This window comes from Eucalyptus grandis, chromosome 5 (assembly GCF_016545825.1).
Source record: "Eucalyptus grandis isolate ANBG69807.140 chromosome 5, ASM1654582v1, whole genome shotgun sequence".
In the NCBI taxonomy this organism is placed as follows: domain Eukaryota; kingdom Viridiplantae; phylum Streptophyta; class Magnoliopsida; order Myrtales; family Myrtaceae; genus Eucalyptus; species Eucalyptus grandis.
In genome coordinates this window covers 31,741,707-31,763,835 of record NC_052616.1, presented here as the reverse complement: position 1 = coordinate 31,763,835, position 22,129 = coordinate 31,741,707, and the positions used below count along the sequence as shown (strand labels likewise).

The window sequence follows — 22,129 nt, the reverse complement described above, 5'->3', positions numbered from 1 at the left end:
TCGGTCGTTTGAAAATTTGAGGGTATTTTTGCCCTAAACTTGGGTCTCCGTTGAGAATCGCTAGGGCGACGGCGAAAGCTCAATAGGTGCCGCCCCGGCAAAACCGGTGCGTTTCGAAAGAGGCTTCCCGCAAAAGGAAAAAAAAAAGCGAGAGAACAGGAGGGAAAAAAAGAGAAAAGAAAAAGGAAAGAAAGAAAAAGGGCAAAACTATACGACCAACAGCACGCACCTGTCGCCCCTCCCACTCCCTCCCTCTCTCCCTCTCCGCCACCAGCGCCGCTCCTGCCACGGCGACGACGGCGGCAAACGGCGGCGACGGCGGCGCCTCTCCGGCTTTCCTCTTCCTCTCCCTCCTCCTCCTCTCCCTCTGTCTTTCCATACAAATATCTCTCTCTCTCTCTCTCTCTCTCCTATCCTGCGGGCGCTGCGATTGTCCGGCGTTGTATGCGGTCTTGGGCGCTTCCGTTTCTCCGTGGACGCTCGCCCGAGTCCCATTCGCTCCGCTCGCCTTCGCCAGCCGCCCGCTGCGGCCGTCGATTCGCCGCTTAATTTAGGAAGTCCCCTCGCCGGAGCGGAGCCGGGCTAGTCGGGACTGAGCGCGCCACCATTGGAATTAAGAGAACGGTGAGCCCGCTGTGTCCCCCGCCGATCGTGGTTTCTTCTTGAATGTCGCTTCGTTTGTGCGGTTCGAGATTTCCGTCCGTCTCTAGCGGTGTTGTGGTCGTCGGGACCTGCGAATTATTCCTGAAACATTGGACGGAGAGATCCGGTTATGGCTTTATTTACTGGAGATTCTCAGTTTTGTTCTGGCTTGCCGTGTTCTATGTCGACACAATTTGTGTTTTCCGATGGGTTTGGTTTTTGCTAAGAGTTGCCGTTGGTACAGTATACGGCATTTATTCTATAGTTGCGGGAACAGTTATGAGCTGGCGGGTCTGTTCCCTTGACAGTGGCTTAGGTTGCATCTGATTGAATGTGACGTAGGAGTTGTTAAATTATTGAAAAGGGTCTTTCCGATCATTTGCTTCGGCACGGATATAATTTTTGGAGCATGATTTGTTTCGTGGGTGCGAGTTTTTGTGTCAGACTTCACTATCTGGTCTTGAATGTCATGTCATTATTTCTCTCGATCAATGGGGAGCTACACATGCTATTTGGGCAATGTCGAGATATGATTTTAAGTCTTACAGATCTAAAAAAATGGAATGCAGTTTTGATATATAATGGACAGAATGCTTGCTGAGAAGAAATTTCGTCTCATCCTCTAATTTATTGTCGTATTAAAGCCAAGTAATCAGTTTTTCATTCTCTCTTTCAGGCCTTATTCAGATGTCTGAGTAATTTGTCCCGGCACTTCAGTGGCTGATGAAATGAACCCACGAACTGCTGCCGTGTCTAGAACTCAGAAATCAAATGGAATTCAGCGAGAAGGTCCAAATTGGGTCCTTATTGCTGGTGGTGCCTTGTTAAGCACATTGTCATTTCGGCTTGGTTACAAGCTGAAACAAGCAACTGACAAAAAGCAGGCTGACGACTCTGGTAATTCTTGTGGAAATCTGGCATTTTTTCTTAAATTTATTTTCACATCTAGTAGTGGTCTTATTCTTAACGTCGTTCTCACTTGCAAGGATTTTTATGTTCAGGAAATGGAAAATCCACTGACAGGAGAAAGCGACCCACTTCTCGTCTGCATTCAAACATGTATTCCTATATGCAAGGCGATGATGGCTGTTTTAATTGTTTCCCAGGTCTGATTTATGTACTCTCCTTCTATATCAGTTCTAATACAGTTAAAATATGTTGATCTGGAAACTCTAGTGATGCATGATCATTTGCCATAGTACTTCTGCTCTCTAATGAGGCAAGAGAGTGGGAAGGTTTATCGAGTAATTTGTATTTACCTTAGGCGTAGCAACTGGAATATGTGTTCCTTGAAAAATAGGGAAAAAAGTGCAGCAGCACAGTTTTTTGTTCCTTTGTTTTTGGGTGACTAGAGAATTGATGGATTTACAAGTAAACTAAACGTTGTCAGAATCCTTGCTTGTATTGTCATGCCTCATTAGAGTTCCTCTCTTATCATTGGGTTCTGAGGAAGATTTTTATTTCCTTGATTTCTGATGTTCCCTTCAAGATCATATGTTTCTGTGGCTTCCTATGTTACCTAAGGAACCAAGCTTGTGTCCCACAGGTTTGTTCTCGAGTTGGTACGGCCTTTATGGACCTATATCTTTAGGTCTTGTCAGATAGAACTTAAATTTTGATGGCGCTCAAATCAAAATTAAAATCTCCAATGATGAAGACAACATCTGAACAATCTTACCTTATAATTGACCTTGAAATGATGGATTGAGCAAAGAAAATCTTGGCCAGTGGAACTTCATATGGGTTTTTCATGGTAAAATCCTCATGCATCCTGGGATTTAGCTTTAAGAGATGAAGAATTAGCTGGTAAGTCTGTTTATTCTTTCAATTCCGAAATTATCAAGAGATTTATACAAGGAAAATGTTCAATTTGTCAGATGGAGAAATTGATCTTTTGAAGATTAAGAGTGAACTTTCTCCTAACAATTCATGGAGCTAACAGATGCCCTTTTGCATTCATCCTCTTCTCAATCTTAGTTTCCATTTAGGGAATTCATTCTATAGAGTACAAAGGGCTATAGATGCTATTTCATAAAACAATTTCATGCCTAAGCTTTTCAAGCAGAGAATCCCATGAAGTGATCAAGAGATACATATGACATCTCAAAGATTTCTGGCATTGGGCTCTTTCTTCCCCTTTTCCATTTCTCTTTTCGTTCAACAAGGTCAATCGATGTTGGGGCTGGCTATGTTCTTAGGTGGTTGGTGCCTCACTTCACGTAACTTTAAAATTGAGCCACCTTTATGGCCTAGCATAAGTCTCTGAGTGATGCAGAATACTCTATCCTACACTTTGAGGATTGAGCTTAGTCAGTCTTTTGCATCAATACTGCTAGAAGTGTACCCTTCATTTTAGAGCAAAGGCTGTGACTTTCCTGCAAAATGTTTGATTAAATTATCAGATTACATTGTTTGAAGCCGAAGAATCTTACACCCTACCCTGTCTAGGACCTTACAGCTGCACATCTGGCACTTCTTGCTTGACTAAAACATGTCTGTGTAGTGTTATTGAGATGCTGTAAGCCAGATGTTCAATTTGCGCTGTGCATGTATACTAGATTTACAGATGTTTTATACATCCCAAATGGTCACGGTTATGAAAACTGTGATCTAACACCTGAGAGATCATGTGATGCAATCTCATGATGCAAAGATGTGTGGACATTTTGACATGTGCTCAAAATTGCTTTCGGTTGGGATTGAGTTGAGTGTGTTAGTCACCTGTTATCACTGGAATCAGGATAGGCAAGGGTGTTTAACAATACCTCAGATAACCTATCTCACATGAAGAAAATGCTCATCAAAGTCGTAAAACATGAACCAGCAGCACAAGACAAACTTAGCTTTGTTGGTTCCGACTGTCAATCCTAACATCAATCTCTATGATGACCATAGCTCTCTCTCTCTCTCTCTCTCTCTCTCTCTCTCTCTCTCTCTCTCTCTCTCAACATGCTAATTACTTGTCAATGAGATAACTTCCCCATGTAGAGATGTTTTTTATGGTAAAATGTAATTCTTCTCTTTTTTGCAAGAGGTAATACAAAAGGGAAAAATCTTACCATGGTGCTATTGCCAAAAAATTCCTCCTTTTCCCTTCCAGATGATGTTGTGAATCTGTGGCTTTGGCCTTGATAGGCCTGGGTTTAAATTTGAGTCTCACAGATGCACAATTCATAACCTTGTGTTGTCATTTCAAATTAAAGTAACTTTTAATAGCTGTAAGCTTGTCCAAACACTTGATTCTGTAACTCTAGATAATTCTACAACTATTATTAATTTATGATGGTTATCGTCTTTAAAAGAGAATCTAGATGATTTTCTTTTTTCTTTTTCCACTTGGTTGATACATGTTCATTTATTTTATTTGAGATATAGATCTATTATTCTTGTTTTCGTGAAGTTTATAAAATCTTGCAATTTTTCAATTTGATCTTACATTCAATTTCATGGACCCTTACTGCATCTTTCTTGGAAAAGCGATTTTGATAACCTAGCTATGAATGTAAACATACTTTTCCATGCTTTAATAACATGAGACTTGTTAAGCCACCACTTCGGTCTGAACTGGGGCAAAACAAGAAGAAGATCAAAGGTGCGGTTTGTAGTTTCAGTTGATATATTGGTATCACCATGAATTTGGAAAAAAATATAGGGAAGTACATCGTTGTAGATGCTTAATCTTTGTGTGTGCCACAGTTGTCCTCCTAGCAATGTGTAATCAGGTGTTAACATAGCATCTTTTAATTGGGCTTTTATATGGATAGCCTAGATATCAATAATTAAGATCCATACTTTATATATCTCTGTGTGCTGTTCAGTAGGATTTGACAACTTTTGTGCAGGCGAATGGAATAGGAAGATAGTTATTCATGGTAAGTAGTTGCGAAGGGAGATATGAGATTAGTGATACCTTGGGGAGAGGTAAAAAATGATCCATGTGGTGATCAAATGATTGCTTCTATGCAGTTTACGTGTTTATGCTGCAAGCAAATATGAGATTAGATGAACCATCTGTCTAGGCTAGTATAGCCTGCTTATTTTTCTACCTCAACTCCTTCCAAAGATATTCATGAACTGCACTGCTAAATTTTTCTTTTTAATTCTGTGATTGGTGATAGTGGTGGCAAGAGTTTATAGCTTTGTTAGGAAATCCTTCATGTGACTTGGTAGTGCCTTAGCAACATGGTTTATTGTCGTTGTACTTTTTGGGTTGTTATCCTTTTTTTCCCTTTTAAAGTTGATAAGATCCATTCACTGGTATATCTTTTTTGGCTTTAAAATTCATGGGAGTGTCTATTAATTGCAATAAAGCAGGAAATGAGGGAGCGACAGACCCAAAGCACCCTTCCACTGAGCAGATGCTCGAAGAGCCAGAATCAGCTCTCCCCTTGGTGACTGTTCCTGCCCCTGAATATAACAGAGAAAATGGAGTAACCTGGGCATCTTCACCCGATCGCTTTGAATTGCCTCCAAAGCCATTCCACCCTTCTAACTGCTCAGAGTCACCATGTGTCTCCGAATCTGGCTCTGACATCTTCAGCAAAAGGGAAGTGATTCATAAGCTGAGGCAGCAATTGAAGAGGAGAGATGACATGATTCTGGAAATGCAGGATCAGATAACCGATTTGCAGAATTCATTCAATGCTCAGTTGGAGCAATCTACTCATTTGCAAGCTCAACTTGACGCTGCAAATAGGGACTTGTTTGATTCTGAGAGAGAGATTCAAAGACTGAGGAAAGCTATTGCAGATCACTGCGTTGGACATGTGGGCGTGCAGGAGAAGAATTCGACAGCCCCACTATGGCCACCAGAATTGAGAAATGGCCATGCAAATGGGCATGTTGATGGTGAAAACAATCTTGATTCTTTTGAGAAAGCAAGAGGTATGGACAAGATTGAGATGTTGAAGAAGGAAGTGGGAGAGTTGAAGGAGGTCATAGAAGGGAAAGAGTTTCTGCTGCAGAGCTACAAGGAACAGAAGGCAGAGCTTTCTCTGAAGATTAGGGAGTTACAGCAGAGATTAGATTCTCAGCTTCCAAGTATTTTGTAGGCATTGTCGTCACTTGTGCATATCACTCTAGTTTTCTTTTTCCGTGCTTCGGAACTTGAGGTTTCCAGGATTGCCAGAAGCATCATCTTCTTCTCATTTCTTGTTATCTTTTTCATCCTTTGGTGATGTTTTTATTTTGCGTTTGCTCTTGTGCAGCTGCGTAGGAGATAGAACATAGGTTGCTCCTTTTTAATCCCCTTTCCGTTCTTGTTTTTTATTTGGAGCAGAAAGAGAGCAGACAGTCTGCTTTGCACACGCTTGAGATTCTAAGTTTGTGGAAAGGTCGCCGTAATTTTTTATGGTATTGTTAATATTCCCGAATTATTTTGGCTCCAATTACAATTTACAAGTGATCTTATTTTACTTGGCTGCCTGAGTTATAATGATTGAATTCCCTGAGCGAAGCACTGGGTAAAGTACATACAGGATTGTGAAGATTTCTTGCACAAAAATGAGAATTTGGATCTAATTTATATGGATTAAGCCACCCTCTTGGTTGGTCTATGTAGCTCGTGCATTCGATGTCTTCACGTTACTGACTTATGTCGAAAGCGTGTCTGAAGCTGCAACGGGAGAATTGTTTTGACGTGCAGTCATCCTATCGTCAGTGCAAGAACAAGGCAGAACAAAGAGCTCTCACAAAAGAATCCTTTACACAGAAAATGCCTGTATAGTGGCAATTTGTTGAGGCACAGCTTGTGTGCATTCAAGATTGGGGCATTATGGCCGTGCTGCCCTAACCACCTTGGTGCAGGCTTCCTTGGAGCATCGTCGGAATGGCATGTTCGCTGCCTTGTTAAACTGGGGAAAGCAGACACAAACACGACGATTGACTCAAAAAAGAGAGGTGATCATGCACCTTGACTTCCTTTTGTAAGCAAGGGCAACAAGTGATGCTCGAATCATCACTTTGCCAAGTTCTTTTAGCGACCTGAACTCTGACGGGCAGATCCGAAGAGCGAAAATGATCGCACCAATGCTTAAATCCTTACCTTGCCCAAGTCGTCGACTCTTGATGTAGGCTGAGGCCAATTAAAATCCGAGATAATCTCGTTGACTTTAGCGGAGATGGGAAAAGCAGATGCTCAAATCATGCACTGACACTCAACTCATCGCCTTGCCACCAAATAAACAGATCTTGCTGCAGGGCAATGCCGACTAAAATCCGAGATGATTTTAGCAACTTTAGCAGGGATAGACAAAAAAGCGAGGAGGCAGTTCAAAGATAAGTGGACTATTTTATTGCTAACTAAATGTTTAATTCAAGGATATTATACTATAAAGGAAATTGTCCAAAAAATACTAAATCTATTATACGATGGTTAATTTAGTTCTAAGCCTTTCAATTTTACTATTTCAGTCCTAATCATCTCGCTAATTCAGTTCTAAACATTTTAATTTTATCAACTTAGCCATTCCTTTTAAAAATTTGCCAAACAAATCCTAAACCTTTTAATGAATTGCTACCAATTTAGTCATTTTGGCTAATTTTGGTTGGAAGACGTGGCCCAATTAGTGCTTGCCATCTTATGGCATGGCCGGTATTAATGTGAACAATTTTATAATTTTTTTTTTAAATTCTGAAATTTTTATTGATTTTTTTAATATTTTCTTTTCTTTCTTTTTTCCCCCTCTTTTTATAGAGGGTTGGCAAGGCTACCGGCCATTGGCTGAGAGCCGACAACTTACGCTAGCCATTGAGTAAGGGCCAGCGACTCGGCCAACCCTCGAGAAAGGGCTAGTGACCTTTGCCTAGGTGTTGTGACCCTCGCCTGCCCTAGTTGTGGCAATGAAGGTCGCAATTAGGGTTGCGATTCCCTCACTTCACTAGATCTAGTGAGGGTGTCATGGCCCCCAATATGTAGCCCTCGCCCGACAAGGGTGTTGTGAGTCCTCGCCGAGGCCGTTGTTGCAACAATGAAGGCAGGTAAGGAACTGCGACACCCTTACTATGGCCTACAAGGGCCCATGACACCCTTACCGGCCATAGGCGAGCCCTTGCCAGATCTAGCATTGCTTGTAGCCAGTGAGGGATTTGCGGCCTTCACCTATGGCTTGTTGAGATTGCTGGCTCTTGCCTAAGGGCTAGTGGAGGTTGGCGGCTCTTAGTTAATGGCCAACGGCCTCACTGGCCCTTTGTAAAAAGAGGGGAAGAATGAAAGAAAAGAAAAGAAAGACAAAATCAATAAAAAATTCATAATTTCATTAAATTTAAAAATTATCCACATCAGTAATATCCGGCCAAAATTAGCCAAAAAGACTAAATTGACAATTCTTTAAAAGATTTAGGATTGGCAAATCATTAAAATGTTTATAACTAAATTAGTACAATTAAAATGTTTATGACTAAATTGATAAGTTGTAAAAATGTTTATAACTAAATAAGCAAAATCGAAAGATTTATTATTGAATTGATTGTTGTACAATAAGTTTAGTACTTTTTGGACAATTTCCCAATATTATACCAACCTTCAAAATCTTCCTGCAAATATGAGCTAGGGTATAAGTCAGAAGATAAGGACCAAAGGCCACCTTTACTTAAAGGGGTAGCTAAGCTATCAAACCATGCCATTCGGGGTAATCCCAATTTAAGCAAGATCTTCCAAATACATTTTTATGCACAAGTATGGTGAGTCTTTGTGAGGACCTTGAGTTGGGTTTGTCTAGGATACATGCATGTGTCATGGGTAAGTCAATTGCAAACAATCCCACACCTCGATGGCCTTAGGATCCGATAAGTCGGTCTAACATGCACTCAACTCATAGGAACAAAGTATGAGAGTGAACCTCGGATTGTATTAGCTCATTGAACTAGTGTGTACAATTGAAGGGGGAGGATCCCTTATTTATACATGGACGAATCTAATTTTAGCTATTGATCCCTCTCTGATCCAACAATTCTATTTGAATATGTATAGATATTACAAGACTACAGGAGCTCAAGAGGCCCTAGCATATGGGGAACCTAGGGGATGCTTGCCATGGGTCTATAAGGTTAGTCCATGAGAATTGAAGGGTCGCTTGACACAAGGAAGTTGAACAGTCGTGGGCTTGTTCTTGTGTTGTGCATGGGTTGGTTCTCGCTTTATCATGGGTCAATCGTGGGTCGCTCATGGGCAACTTTTGAGCTAGCCCTTGCATGGGACACGGCCCCACCATTTGGAAGGTCTTAGATCATAGTTGTCCTTGAGCTATATCAATCTCCCCCACTTATTCGAGCGATACCGTTGTTACGTCCTCAGTATGAAATGCGTCTATGTGCTTCTTGAATTGTTACAGAGTCTCGGACGGTTCCCAACTTGCTGCACTCTTCAGAAGGCTCTTTCATTGGACTAAGTATTCTTTCTTTATCGTGCAATTCCTCTTTTATATGACTCGATCCGCCATGATGCACTTAATGTCCTGATCGTAAGAGGTTTTTGCCCTAAGGGGTGCCCTTTGTGAATTGCGTCAATTCGATCTTCCTCATATGCATAGAAAATTTTGGGCATATTTATGTGAAACACGGGATGTACCTTGAGTTTGGCTGGCAAGTGCATCTTGTAAGCAAACTTCCCAATCCACCGCAAAATTCGGAAGGGGTCTTCATAACGACGGATCAGCCCTTAATGCACGTCTCGATACCAAAGGACTAGGGGTGCATTTGGTTCAGCATTCTCAAGGGGCTTTCAGCCTTCAAAGCTTTTTGGGGAAATGTTGGACTGTTTACTAACTATTTTGAAGTAACTTTCAAGTGAAAGCTAACATTTAGAATGCTGAAAACTCAATGCTAGTATGGACTAGTTTTGAACTTTCAAATTTGACCAAATGCTAAAATTTATTTTTTTCTTCCAAAACTATCATCACTAATTTTTCAAATTTTCGATTTTGCCCTCATTATTATTTTTAAATGCCAAAATAATGGCAAAAAAATCAAATATATATAAATGCTAAAAAAATAAATATGTTTTGGTCTTTTTAAAATTTTTTTTATATATTTGATTTTTTTAGCATATATATATATATTTGATTTTTGTAGCATTATCGTCAACATTTATATTTAAAAAGTTGCATATATTATTTTTTTCAATTTTGAACAAAAAAATTAAAAAATTCCAACGAAGGGTTTGGTCTTTTTTTTTTCTAAAAAATCATATATATGTATCTGATTTTTTAAAATTATTTTCAAATTTATATTTAAAAATTTGCATACATTATCTTTTAAATTTTTAAACAATTAAAATAAAAAAATTCGACGAAGGATTTGGTCTTTCCTTTAAAAAAAAAAAATTATATATATATGTATTTGATTTTTTTAGTATTATTTTCAAACTTATATTTTAAAAGTTGCAAACGTTATTTTTTCAATTTAAAAAAATAAAAATTTCAATGAAGGATTTGGTCTTTTTTTAATATATATATATATATATATATATATATATATATATGTATTTGATTTTTAGCATTATTGTCAAAATTTATATTTAAAAAGTTGCATACATCATTTTTTTTTTCAATTTTAAGCAAATAAAAATTAAAAAATTCCGATGAAGGGTTTGGTCTTTTACAAAAAAAAATATTTATGTATTTGATTTTTAGTATTACTGTCAAAAATTATATTTAAAAAGTTACTTTCATTATTTTTTTTCAATTTTAAACAAATAAAATTAAAAAAACTAACATTAATCATCCAAATGGCTTTTCAAATGTGTTTTCTACCAAACGACATTTCTCTCAAAGTTATTTCTCAAAGCATAATTTACCAAAAGACCTTTGCATTTACTTAAAATCCTTTAGGCTAAACTGCTTTGCATTTTTCTAATGGGCTTTTAAAATGCTGAACCAAACGCACCCTAGGTGTAGCTTGGCCGGCACTAGGACCTTGACTTGGAATTCCATGTGCCATCGCTTCGCATTGGCCCACTTTTTCATGTGTTTTACGGCCTTATGTAGGCACACCCGCGCCACGTCTGCTTGTTCATTCTGTTCCTTCACGAACTTGTACATCAACGAACTACTCCCTCGGTAGCCCGAGACAACTACACTTAACATGAGCGGTTGTTGCCTCGTCACGATCCTGAACAGACTTTGGTTTGTGGACTTACTCCACTACAAGTTGTATGAGAATTAGGCTACATCAATCAATCTTGCCCAGTTCACTTGTGTGGTGCTCACATAGTGCTGGAGGTATATTTCTATGAGAGCATTTACCCTTTATGTCTGTCCATCAGTTTGGAGATGTATACTCCTAGAGAAGTTGAGATTCAACCCCAGCAACTTGAAGAGCTCGGTTCAAAACCACTCGGTGAATCGAGGATCACAATCACTCACGATCGTGTGTGGCATTCCCTAGTACTTGATAACGTGCTTGAGAAGTAACTTAGCCACCTCCTTGGTCGGACAATCCTTGGTTGTTGGCACAAATGTCGCATACTTCGAGAAGTAATCCACAATGATCATGAGAGTCTAACATCCTTCAAACTTTGGCAAATTCATGATGAAGTCTATGGAGATACTCTCTCATGGATGCCCCAAGATGGACAACGGCTCAAGGAGCCCCAATGGACGTTGTTCTATTTTATGTTGCTAGCACACCAGACATGTTCACACGTATATCTCAATGCCATCCTGCATATGAGGCTAATAATATTAGTCCTCAATGAGTGTCATGGTGTAGTAGATTCTTGGATGACCCACCCACTTGGAACCATGGCACTCGTGCAACACTTCCTTCCTTAATTTCCTATGAAGCGGCACAAAGAGTAGCTATCTTTTAGTATAAACAAGGTTGTCCTCACACCAGAATCAACTCGTTTTTCCCACTCGCTCGTATCGAAGGAGCGCTTGGGCTTGAGCCCTTCCTTGATATGGTTGATCCACAAATAGTTGGGTCGGCTCACTATATTGGCTAGCTCCATCTTTTGACTCAAGGCATTCGCCACGGACTTAGCCTTCCCCTGCTATACTCTAGTACATAATCGAACTTGCCCAAGAAGTCTTGTCACCGAGCTTGCTTTGAGCTAAGCTTCCTTTCGGTTTGGAAATAGTTTGTGGTCATGTTTTTTGTCCTCATGACAAGGATCCGAAGAGATAGTGCCTCCATGTACGAAGATAATGCACCAATGCGGTCATCTCTTTCTCTTGGACTGTGTATCACCACTTAGTATTGTTCAACTTCCGAGACTCGAAGGCAACCGAGTACCTCTCTTGCATAAGAACACTGCCGATAGCAAAATCAAAGGCATTGTTTTCTATCTCATATGGCTTGACATGGTTAGGTAGCACGAGCACTAGCTCCTCGGTCATGGCCCGCTTCAACAAATTAAATGCCTCTTGACACCGATCCATCTACTCCCACGACCTTTCTTTCTTCAGCATGTCTGTAAGTGGCACGATGATGTTTGAATAGCCCCAAATGAAGCATCAATAGTAGTTTATGAGACCAAGGAACGATCTTAGCTCCGTCACCTTGGTTGGTGGTTCCCATTCAACGATGGCGTGGATCTTGGCCGCGTCCATCCGCACTCGCCCACTCCGAACAATGTGCCTAAGGAAAGGAAGTTCAGTTTGCGTGAAGGTGCACTTCTCATGCTTCACATACAGATCGTTCTCTTGTAAGACTTGGAAGACTTGCCTCAAGTGCTTGACGTGTTCCTCTAGCATCTGGCTATACACAACACTATTATCAAGGTAGACTATGACAAATCGATTGAGGAACAAGTGTAGTACTTTGTTCATCAAAGTGTAGAGTGTGGCTAGCACGTTAGTTAAGCCGAAAGGCATGATGAAGAACTCATACAACTCGTAGCACATCATGCATGCGGTCTTCAGCTCATCTCCTTCGACAATCCAAACTTGGTAGTACCCCGATCGAAGATCGATTTGGGTGTACCACCCATCCCTCCGAAGGGATCCATCATGCTTCTTTTGGAACATGATCGAGGCCTCGAATGGAGCCTTAGACAGCCAAATGTATCCCATGTCAAGTAACTCCATGAGTTGTTTTTGCAATTCTTCCAACTCGGGCGAGACCATATGATGGGGTGTTATGGCTAGCGGTCGAGTATCAGGCACAAGCTCGATTTGATGATCCACTTCCTTTTGAGAGGGGAAGCTTCTTGGGCAAATCAGGCAGCATCACATCTCAGAATGGATCGAGAACTTGGGTCACCTTCTTCGGTGCATCACCTTCCTTCATGCCTTTACCCTTTAATGTTGCTAATAAGGTCAATCATCCTTCTTTGCTCTCTTCCACACCTGCATGGTTGATAACATCATTCTATTGCATCTCGACTCACGATGGATTGGGGTCATGCATTGGCATCGCTTGTCGAAAATGCATATGCAATCTACGGATGGCATAATGCCCGTGTTGATCCTATCAAGGAATCTAAGACCCAACATAAAATCATAATCGTCAATGGGGATTATCTTGATGTTTTCCTTGCTGGTCCATGGACTAAGGTGGAGCTCCACTTCCCTAGCCACACCACTAGTCGAGACTTCCTGGAGTTTACCGTTTTGAGCCAATTGGCTCTTCCCTTCTAGACCGAAAGGTTCAACTTCTTCACGGCCTATTGAGATATGAAGAGGTTGGATGCCCTGGTATCCACGAGCGCACTCATCGTGGTACCTCGAACATTATGCCTTTAGGTTTCTTTGCCTTCTTGGTTTTGATCGAACTAATGATATGTAGCGAACCTAACCGTGCCTCCTCTCACGGTTTGTCCCCCTTGCATAGGGTTGCTAGTTTACCCCTCTTGGGATGATCATCAGTCATGTGAGGATCATCATGGAAGAAACACTTATACGTGTGTACCTTCTTTTGCCCCGATCCACTTGACTTCGATTGGGTCCTAGATGCCGTCGTCAGTGGTTTGCATCCATTCAGGTGATTGAATCTTCCTCGATCTCCCCCACCATTGGCCTTGTCCTTCGAACGAGAATCGAACTTCGTTGCGGAAGGCGACTCATACTTGACAAGGGATTTGGCCATGGACGCAGCTGTTGCAAGATCCGCGGCATGGTACTGCTTGAGTTTTTGCTTGACTCGTGGCTTGAGTCCACTCATGAACTGATGGTACGCCTCTGTCTCGGTCATGGATGGGATTTGGAGTAGCAGTTCCAAGAATTGCTTCACACAGTCGCGAACTCCACCCTTTCGCTCAAGGTTCTTGAGTTCATCATGAACTTCCTCTTCGGCTTATGCGGGATAGTAGTTCCGTTGAAACTCTTCAATGAACCGAGCCCATGTTGTGATAGGGTCACCACACTTATCATCCAACCAACAAAATGCCACCATAACAATGTGTTATCAACTAAATACATGGATGCGGTGTTTACCCGAGAAGTGTTGTTGTTGATTCCCGTTGTATGGAAGTATTGTTCCATGTGCCATAGAAAGTTGTCCATGTCCTTAGCCACCTTCGAGCCCTTAACTCTTTTGGCTTGGGTGCGTCGCTACGTGGGTTTGCTTGCATGGTGACCACCCTATTCACACGTGCCACTTCAACCTTTGCAAGCTTACATTTGAGCTTGGCAATCTCCACACGCATGGTCACCATCACGGCCTTTCAAGTCTCATCCCACTATTGCAACTCTTGGATGAGGGTCCCCAGCACCTCGGCGCAAAGCTCTCCCATGTTAATCTTGAGTTCTTGCACTTTTGCCAAGAACTCCTCCCTTCCAACTTCCGCTCTCTTGACGGTCTAGTTCAGGTCCTCCACCATCCCCTAGTTGTCTGTGATAGTCTCCTTTAGAACCGTCATTTGATTCTCCAGGTTGCCCTATGGGTCCCTCGAGCTCAAGTCACTATGATTTTTCTTTAATTGGGTGGCTTTCTCGACTAGTCGTCCACGATCCTTGCAGTCTTCACCTTGAGCGATCACAACATCAGAATGTGGATCAATCATTGCGCTTGGAACAAAGGCTTTGATATCACTTGTCATGGATCAGTCGATGGCAAATGATTCCACATCCATGCGGCCTTAGGATTTGATCCCAAGTTAGCCTAACATGCACTCAACTCATATGAACGAAGTGTAAGAGTGAAGCTCAGATTGTATTAGCTCGTGAACTGATGTATACAATTGAAGGGGGTCCTTTATTTATACATGATGAATCTAATTTTAGCCATTGATCACTTTCTGATCCAATGGTCATGTTTGAATATGTACAATCATTACAAGGCTACAGGAGCTCAAGAGGCCCTAGGACGTGGGGGAGCCCAAGGGACGCCTATCATGGGTTTTTAAGGTTAGTTTGTGGGAAATGAAGGGTTGCCTTACACAAGAAAGCCAAACGGTTGCGGGCTTTTCCCGTGTTGCGCATGGGCCGGTTCTTGCATTGATCATGGGTCGCTCGTGGATTGTTATTGGGTAGCTCATAGGCTAGCTCGTGTATGGGACGCAACCCCATCATTTGGACGATCTTTGATCATGCTTATACTTGGACCATGTCACATTTATGCCCACTTGGGTCAAGTACACGTCCGGATGTAGCATATGAGCATTTTAGACTATTCACATTTTTTTTTTTTTTTTTACTTTATGTAATTTATAGATAGTGACATCTCAGACATTTGTAATATCTGCTTGTTCTTCTTCTAGAAAAGGTAATGCTTGTAAAGCTCCTTTAGAAGAGTCCAACTACTTGAACTCTACTATCCCGATAGCCCCTTGATATACTTTGCTTTTACGTTTTTAAATAAATAGAAAATTTTCTTGCGATCCGTTTACATTCTTGCTTTCTTACGAACGATCTTAGCATTGGAGCTTTGCACGCTTGAGTCAACAGATGTATCACTTGTAACTGAGGATAGTACATCTTACGCGATTCTTTGACAAAGTTGTGACAAATTTCATGCTGTAAAAATATATTTCAAGAAGAATTAGGGAGAAGTATACTATCGGTGCCATAAGTTGTGTATGTCGCTCACTTTGGTGCAAAAAGTTTCCGTCGGTTCACTTAAATGCCAACAAATTTGAAAAACGATCATTTCAATGCCAATGCCAATGAAATTGGCCGAAAATTCGACGTGGCACTTTTTAATTAATTTTTGAAGCCAACGTGGCTCATCAGAGAGTACAGTCAACCATCCAAACAACAAAACGATGCCGTTTAGAGAGAGAGAGAGAGAGAGAGAGAGAGAGAGAGAGAGAGAGAGAGAGAGAGAGAGAGAGGGCACGTCGTCTTCTTCTTCCTCGAAGACCAACACTAGTAGTGGCACCAGCAATGGCACTAGCAGCAGCACTAGCAACGGCACCGGCACCACCATCAATAGTAGTAACACACCAGCGGCACCTTCGACCTCTCTTCTTCCTTCTCCTCCTCCTCCTCCTCCTCCACCCTCGCTTCCTATTCTTCCTACCACTTCTTGCTTGAGCAACAATCTCAATCTCTCCTCGCTCACCTGGTCGAGTAACTATAATGGTGGCAAAGCGACGGTGGCCGAGCGATGGCGGGTGAATGACGGTGGCCGAGCGGCAAGCGGTGCAAACCATATTTTCAATCCACGAAACCCTAATTTTAATCCCCATGAGCTATACGGCATTGTTTCTATGAGAGTGTCCACGTATAACGGCAAAACGACGTCGTTTCTTGAGGATGATGGAAAATGACGTTGTTTTAAAGCCACCGCGACTTTTAAAAAAAAAATAAATATAAAAGTCACGTAATTAATCTGACCAGAATCTCTTGCCGGTGACACCAAAGTGATCGTTTTTTCTCCGATTTAGCACTTAAGTGATCCGACAAAAACTTTTGGCACCAAAGTGAGCGCCGTACACAACTTATGGCACTGATAATGTACTTCTCCTCTTTTTTCTCATGCTTTCTTTTGTTACACATCATTCGAAAAGCTCCCTTTTTTTCATTTTTTTTTATGTAAAATTTATACTAGCTTGGTAACAATAAGTGTAAAACTAGATTAAGCTCCCTTGCGTGCAAAATATGCACAAGGCCCAATTTAGGATTTTTTCCACCAAATTTTTATTTGTCTCAGGCTGGTCAAATTAACTATTGTGATATTTAATTTGCTTGCTTGCCTGTAAATAGCTATCATCTCGTTCGTACAAGTACGTAGACAAAATTTGTCCACAAAATACTTCCTCCTCGTTCTCTTTTGCCTATTTTGCCTAGACGGTGAAGAGCACATTCTTTTGAGGGCCTGTTGAATCCTCGAGAACAACGATGCCTTACCTTGTGCACTATGAAAGGCAAAAATTCTCTTTGAATACGGTGCTTGCATGCCTCGGATGTTCATAAATTTTGCATATTCATTCGGTGATTCTTGGAATTTACAGCAGAACAAGCCGAAATTTAGCTCTTAAAATCTGGTCTAGAATTCTTAGATGATAGGTGAAATCGTCTTGCTTGTTGGCTCAACATTTATAGTTGAGGCATAATTTTTAGAGAAATCCTTAATAAGATTAGTACAAATGCATGACCACTAAATAGAATAAATTTTTGTATTGCCAGTAACTTTATAATGCACTTAGGTAAGTATTTGACTTCCTTTAATATCTAATGGGGTAGACATCCGATCGACTTAGATTTATCTTAAATTGAACAGTGATGACTCTAGTTTGCTTCTAAGAATTCATAAATTTAACTCAAGTAGACTAACCTGGGATTTCAAAAGATCCAAGGAGTTGAGACCTTACAGGGTAGCACCTGAGTCTGGAAATTTCGAGGTGCTATATTCTTAAAACATGTTCCAACATCCTGGGTACCTCCATGTCTCTGAGCTCAAAAAGAAGTTGGGAGCCAACCAAGTGGCAAGTGCAGTTTCAACTCTAGATGCTGCACTAGCAATTCCCAATGCTTTAACTGCTAGGTGCTTGACAAAAAGGAGGAATCGTGCTACAACTCGAGTATTGATAAGATGGAAAATGAAGAACGAGGAACAAAGCTGAGTATTATTTGTAGCCAAGGGGGTTATCACTGAACAACAAAGAACGAAGCATGGTGATGGGAAAATTCGGGAAATGGGATCCCCAAAAACAGGTGATTCGACATAGAATCAAACCCAAAAGAGAAATAACGAAGCAGAAGCAAGCCCAGGAAAATCATGAATCACCGATCCTAAGGCACATCACATAATCGAACATACCTTGTTTCTACAGACTAAACACCAATGTTGCGACACGAGGAAGAATCCACACCGTTTTTCAGAGAATAATCCTTTTCCGTTATTCGGGAGAAAACGGTGTTGGAATACGTAACTTACGAGAGAATGTAATCTCTCGTTCTCAAAAAACGTAACTTCACCCCAAAAATTAACCGCCTCCAAGATTTGCCCTTATCTTTAATAACTTCCTCAATGGGCCCTCAACTCACGGGCCGGCCTTTAGGCCTAACATAGGCGGACGGCCCAACTTAGGCCCATCAAAAGGAAAAATCCATCATCTCCCACTCGCACATGGTGGGCCAAAACCAACATGAGTGGATGGGCCCTACTTAAGCCCATCAAAGAAAAAAATCATCATCTCCCACTTGACATATGGTAGGCTGAACAAAATCCTCTTTTCCTCACTACAACATTCATACTGGCGAATAATCCGTGCGACCAGCATATTTTGAGAGCTCGTTGCCATACATATGTTAGGAATATATAGCTGCTCATAATGGGCATTACATCATGAGTAGATTTAGTATGCAGTACCCTAGATCGATCGATCACATTTATATCTTTCTTCCGATCTCTTTTTAAATAATGATATATTATATTCACAATTATGATTATTCCAAAATAATCATAATTGGTCGACTAGTGAATACAAAACTATAATGTGATTCTCCAAATTCGATCTTCCTCTTTCCTTGAAACTCTCAATTTTAGTTCAACTTGCTTTTCTAGAAATGTCCCATTAGATCGAATCAATTCATGATCATTGGCAACATTGAATAGAAATCTTGAGAATAAGTAAGAGTCATGAGGGTACTAAATTGAGGAACTCTTTTCCTTAAGAGTCTCACACGGCATAAAAGTTGAGATCAAAATTTTTGCTACTCTTATTGGTCGTCTCATGCATATGTAGTATAAAATATGTATTACGATATTTAACTCATTTCCCATGGAACGTATGTCTACATCTTTAATACCGTACAGATGATAGTTCAGACATACTTAATGTCTAACTTGAGTTCACGTATCTACTCATTCACAGAATTCATCAGAACTCACATATGGCATCATAAACAGATAAAGTAAAATATGTGGGTTATTTTACTTTCGGACATAGTAAATATTATGTCATCATCTTAACACTCAATTAAGGCGACATATGTATTTTAAGTTTGAGCTCTCAATTATCATCCAGATAATAAACTTAAAAACCGTATCATCTCTATTTATCACACAATAAATAAAGGCAATTACCCGTGATTGGGCTAATCTTTTATCTGTCCGACATACTTTCTTAACTTAATATAATGCACTAAGCATTAAGATGCATAAACATCAAACAAAAAATTCTTAGACATTAATGATGAAAACACAAATTTATTAAATGTAAATACTTAGGGAAAATTACAATATTCAGTACATCAGTCTCTACGTAGTCCCAGAGATTTCACATGGCCACAAAACATATCTCTAGGTATTGGCTTTGTCATAGGATCTGCTACCATTCTATGCATAGACATGTACTATAAGTTCACATCTTTTCGTGCAACCATATCTTTGACAAAATTATACTTGGTATCTATATGTTTGGTCTTATCATGATATTTTGGATCTTTGGTGTACGTTATTGCTGTTTGGCTATCACAGTTAACCAACAATGAGTCTGCAGCATTCTCAATAACACCTAAAATGATCCAAAAATCTCTTAAGCCAAACACCTTTTATATTGTTGCTGATAAAGCCACGAACTTAGCTTCCATTGTGGACAAGGCTATATATTTTTGTTTCTTACTGCTCCAACATATGGCGCCATTATTTAGTAAGAAAACAAATCCATAGGTAAATTTCCTTTCATCTAAATCTCCTCCCCAATCAGCATCAGAATAGCATTCAAGTCGCAAATCCTTTCATTGATAACTCAGCGTATAATTAGCAGTTCCCTTTAGATACCTCAGTATTCTCTTAACGGCGTTCCAATGTGCTTGACCTGAATTGGATTGGTATCTACTCACCATTCCAACTGCAAAACATATGTCAGGTCTTGTACACATCATAACGTACATCAAGCTCCCAACAGCACTAGCATAAGGAACATGTTGCATTTGTTCCTTTTCTTGTGGAGTCCTTGGACACAATCTATGGCTCAATCCTTCGCCTTTTGCAATAGGAGTATCTATGGGTTTACAGTCTTGCATATGAAACCATAATCCATCCATCGAATGATGAATAATCAGTAACAGACAAGACATAATCCGCACTATCAGCTATAGCTGCAACATTGTATGCAAAATCAACTATAATTCTCTTACCCTTCTCATTCTTTAGCTTAAGACAATTCTTTCTAAAATGCCCCATCTTGCCACAGCTCCAACAGATAACATCACTAGTCCTAGACTAACTATGCATGTTCATATTAGTACTAGTCTTGCTAACACGTGTTTAATATCTTTCTCTATTTTCACCTACTAAAGTAGTAGATACAAGTTCGTCATATTCTCTTCTACGGATGTCTTCACTTAAAATTAAATCTCAAACCCCATCAAACGTCAGACATGTTGACTTAGAGGAATTACTAACATTAGTAATAGTAGTATTCCCACTATTAAACAATAAGATAACATAATCAAAGCACGTACCTCATTTTCAAAGTCAATCTCAATTGAACTCAATTGACTAACAATCACATTGAATTTATTGATATAATCTGCAACTGATGCACCCTCGCTCATTCTCAAATTAAACAGATATCGCATTAAACATACATTGTTGATCGTAGAGGGCTTTTATCAAATCAGTAGTGGTTTTCTTCTTCATGATGTTAAGCACAACGTTACAAGCCAACGTTAGCAAAATAACGCCCATAGCATAGCTCACTATCGAGTAAATCTGAGTAAGCTTGCTTCATCATCTTTGGCTTCTCCCTAGACAAGGGCAAGTGCAGTTTCAACTGATAAAGATAATCTTCAATCTGTATCTTCTATAAACCAAAATCTTTCCCATCAACATCTATCTATCTTCACTTTTCCTTCTTCTATTGCCATCATTTTGCTTTAACTCAGCCAAGTCTCACTCCGATACTAATTGTTGCAAAATGCGATTGATCAAACAATAAATAGATAGAACAAGAAAATAAATTGGACTCCGAATTTATGTGATTCGGTCATAGAGACCTATATCTAGGGGAAGAGCAGCAATGAATTTTACTATAGATCAAGTGATACAATGGAGATTATATACTTGAGCCATTCAAATAATCTTAGTATTTCCCAAGCCCCAACTACACCAAAAGACACACACAATGTTTAGCTCCAAAGTTCATAATGAAATAATCTCTCAATTTCACAAAGGAATTACATGCAAATTTTAATACAAGATTTAATTAGCTTCAACACTAAACTACTTGGATGTAATTCACGAACAAGTTTCGCCGCATAGACAATACGAAGATAGCCCATACTTCTCAAGCACTCTTTGAGCACTTCAAGGTTCAACAATAGTGCTATTTGAAAACAACATACGAGCCTTATATTTATATGTGCGGTCAAAGACAGAACATGTCATGCACTAAGGAATCCAAATCACAGTAGAATTCAATCGATCGGTCAATGAGTCTAACTCTCAGACTTTCCTTTTTTAAATCTTGTTGATTTTAACCAAAATATATCTCTGTATATTTTAAACAAATTCAAGTCCAAGTCAATGTTGGACTTTCCTATTTCAGCGGCCAAACTCTCCAACGCAGATTCGGACTTTTGAGGAGTTGATCTTCGGATATTCTTTTTCGATTTCAGATGTCTGCAAAGTATCCAACTCGAAATATCCAGATTTTTGCATTGGACTCAAACTCGAGATATATTTTTGAGATATATTTTTTTTTTTTTTTTTTTTTATAATTATGGTTAATGGATCAACGAAAGCTAACAAATTAATATACGTCTTTTCTTCTATTGAATTCATGAATTTCCTAGATTCACCTATTCTTTTAATTCAAATATTTATTGAGTTCATGAATCTCTTGAATTCACGAATCTCTTGGATTCATGTATCTCTTGATTCATGAATTTCTTGGATACATGCATCTATTTAATTCATGTATCTCTTTTGTACATGAACTTTAAAGCTCTATAAATAGATAAGAGCATAGAGCTTCATTAGAAAGTTTTTCGATAGAACAATTTGAGACAACGATTCCAAAGAGATTTAAAATACTACTCTACTCTTCTAATTTTTCTAGGTGTGCTGGTTCAAATGAACAATTCAATTGAGTCATGTTTGCATAGTGCTAATCCAAACGGGTTTGAGGTGTTGTATCTTGGGAGGCATAGTTTGT

At 39.8% G+C, this 22,129-nt stretch overlaps 1 protein-coding gene across 2 annotated transcripts; it reads left to right on the top strand.

Annotated features, from left to right (window-relative positions):
- Positions 1-219: 219 nt before the first annotated feature.
- LOC104444856 lies at positions 220-6,026 on the top strand. 2 transcript variants are annotated; one of them, XM_010058623.3, is made up of 4 exons: positions 220-624; positions 1,319-1,539; positions 1,644-1,748; positions 4,957-6,026. In XM_010058623.3, the coding sequence occupies exons 2-4, from the start codon at positions 1,371-1,373 to the stop codon at positions 5,691-5,693; spliced, it is 1,011 nt and encodes a 336-aa protein (XP_010056925.2). In that variant the 5' UTR covers positions 220-624; positions 1,319-1,370; the 3' UTR covers positions 5,694-6,026. The 2 variants fall into 2 exon arrangements, with proteins under 2 accessions (XP_010056925.2, XP_010056924.2); XM_010058622.3 differs by having other exon boundaries at positions 4,954-6,026.
- The last annotated feature ends 16,103 nt before the right edge of the window (positions 6,027-22,129 follow it).

Excerpts from the sequence above, each read along its gene's own strand:
- LOC104444856 (XM_010058622.3), top strand. The coding sequence starts at position 1,371 with ATGAACCCACGAACTGCTGCCGTGTCTAGAACTCAGAAATCAAATGGA. Across the intron at positions 1,540-1,643 it reads AAAGCAGGCTGACGACTCTG|GAAATGGAAAATCCACTGAC; the intron begins GTAATTCTTGTG and ends TTTTATGTTCAG. Across the intron at positions 1,749-4,953 it reads CTGTTTTAATTGTTTCCCAG|CAGGAAATGAGGGAGCGACA; the intron begins GTCTGATTTATG and ends ATTGCAATAAAG.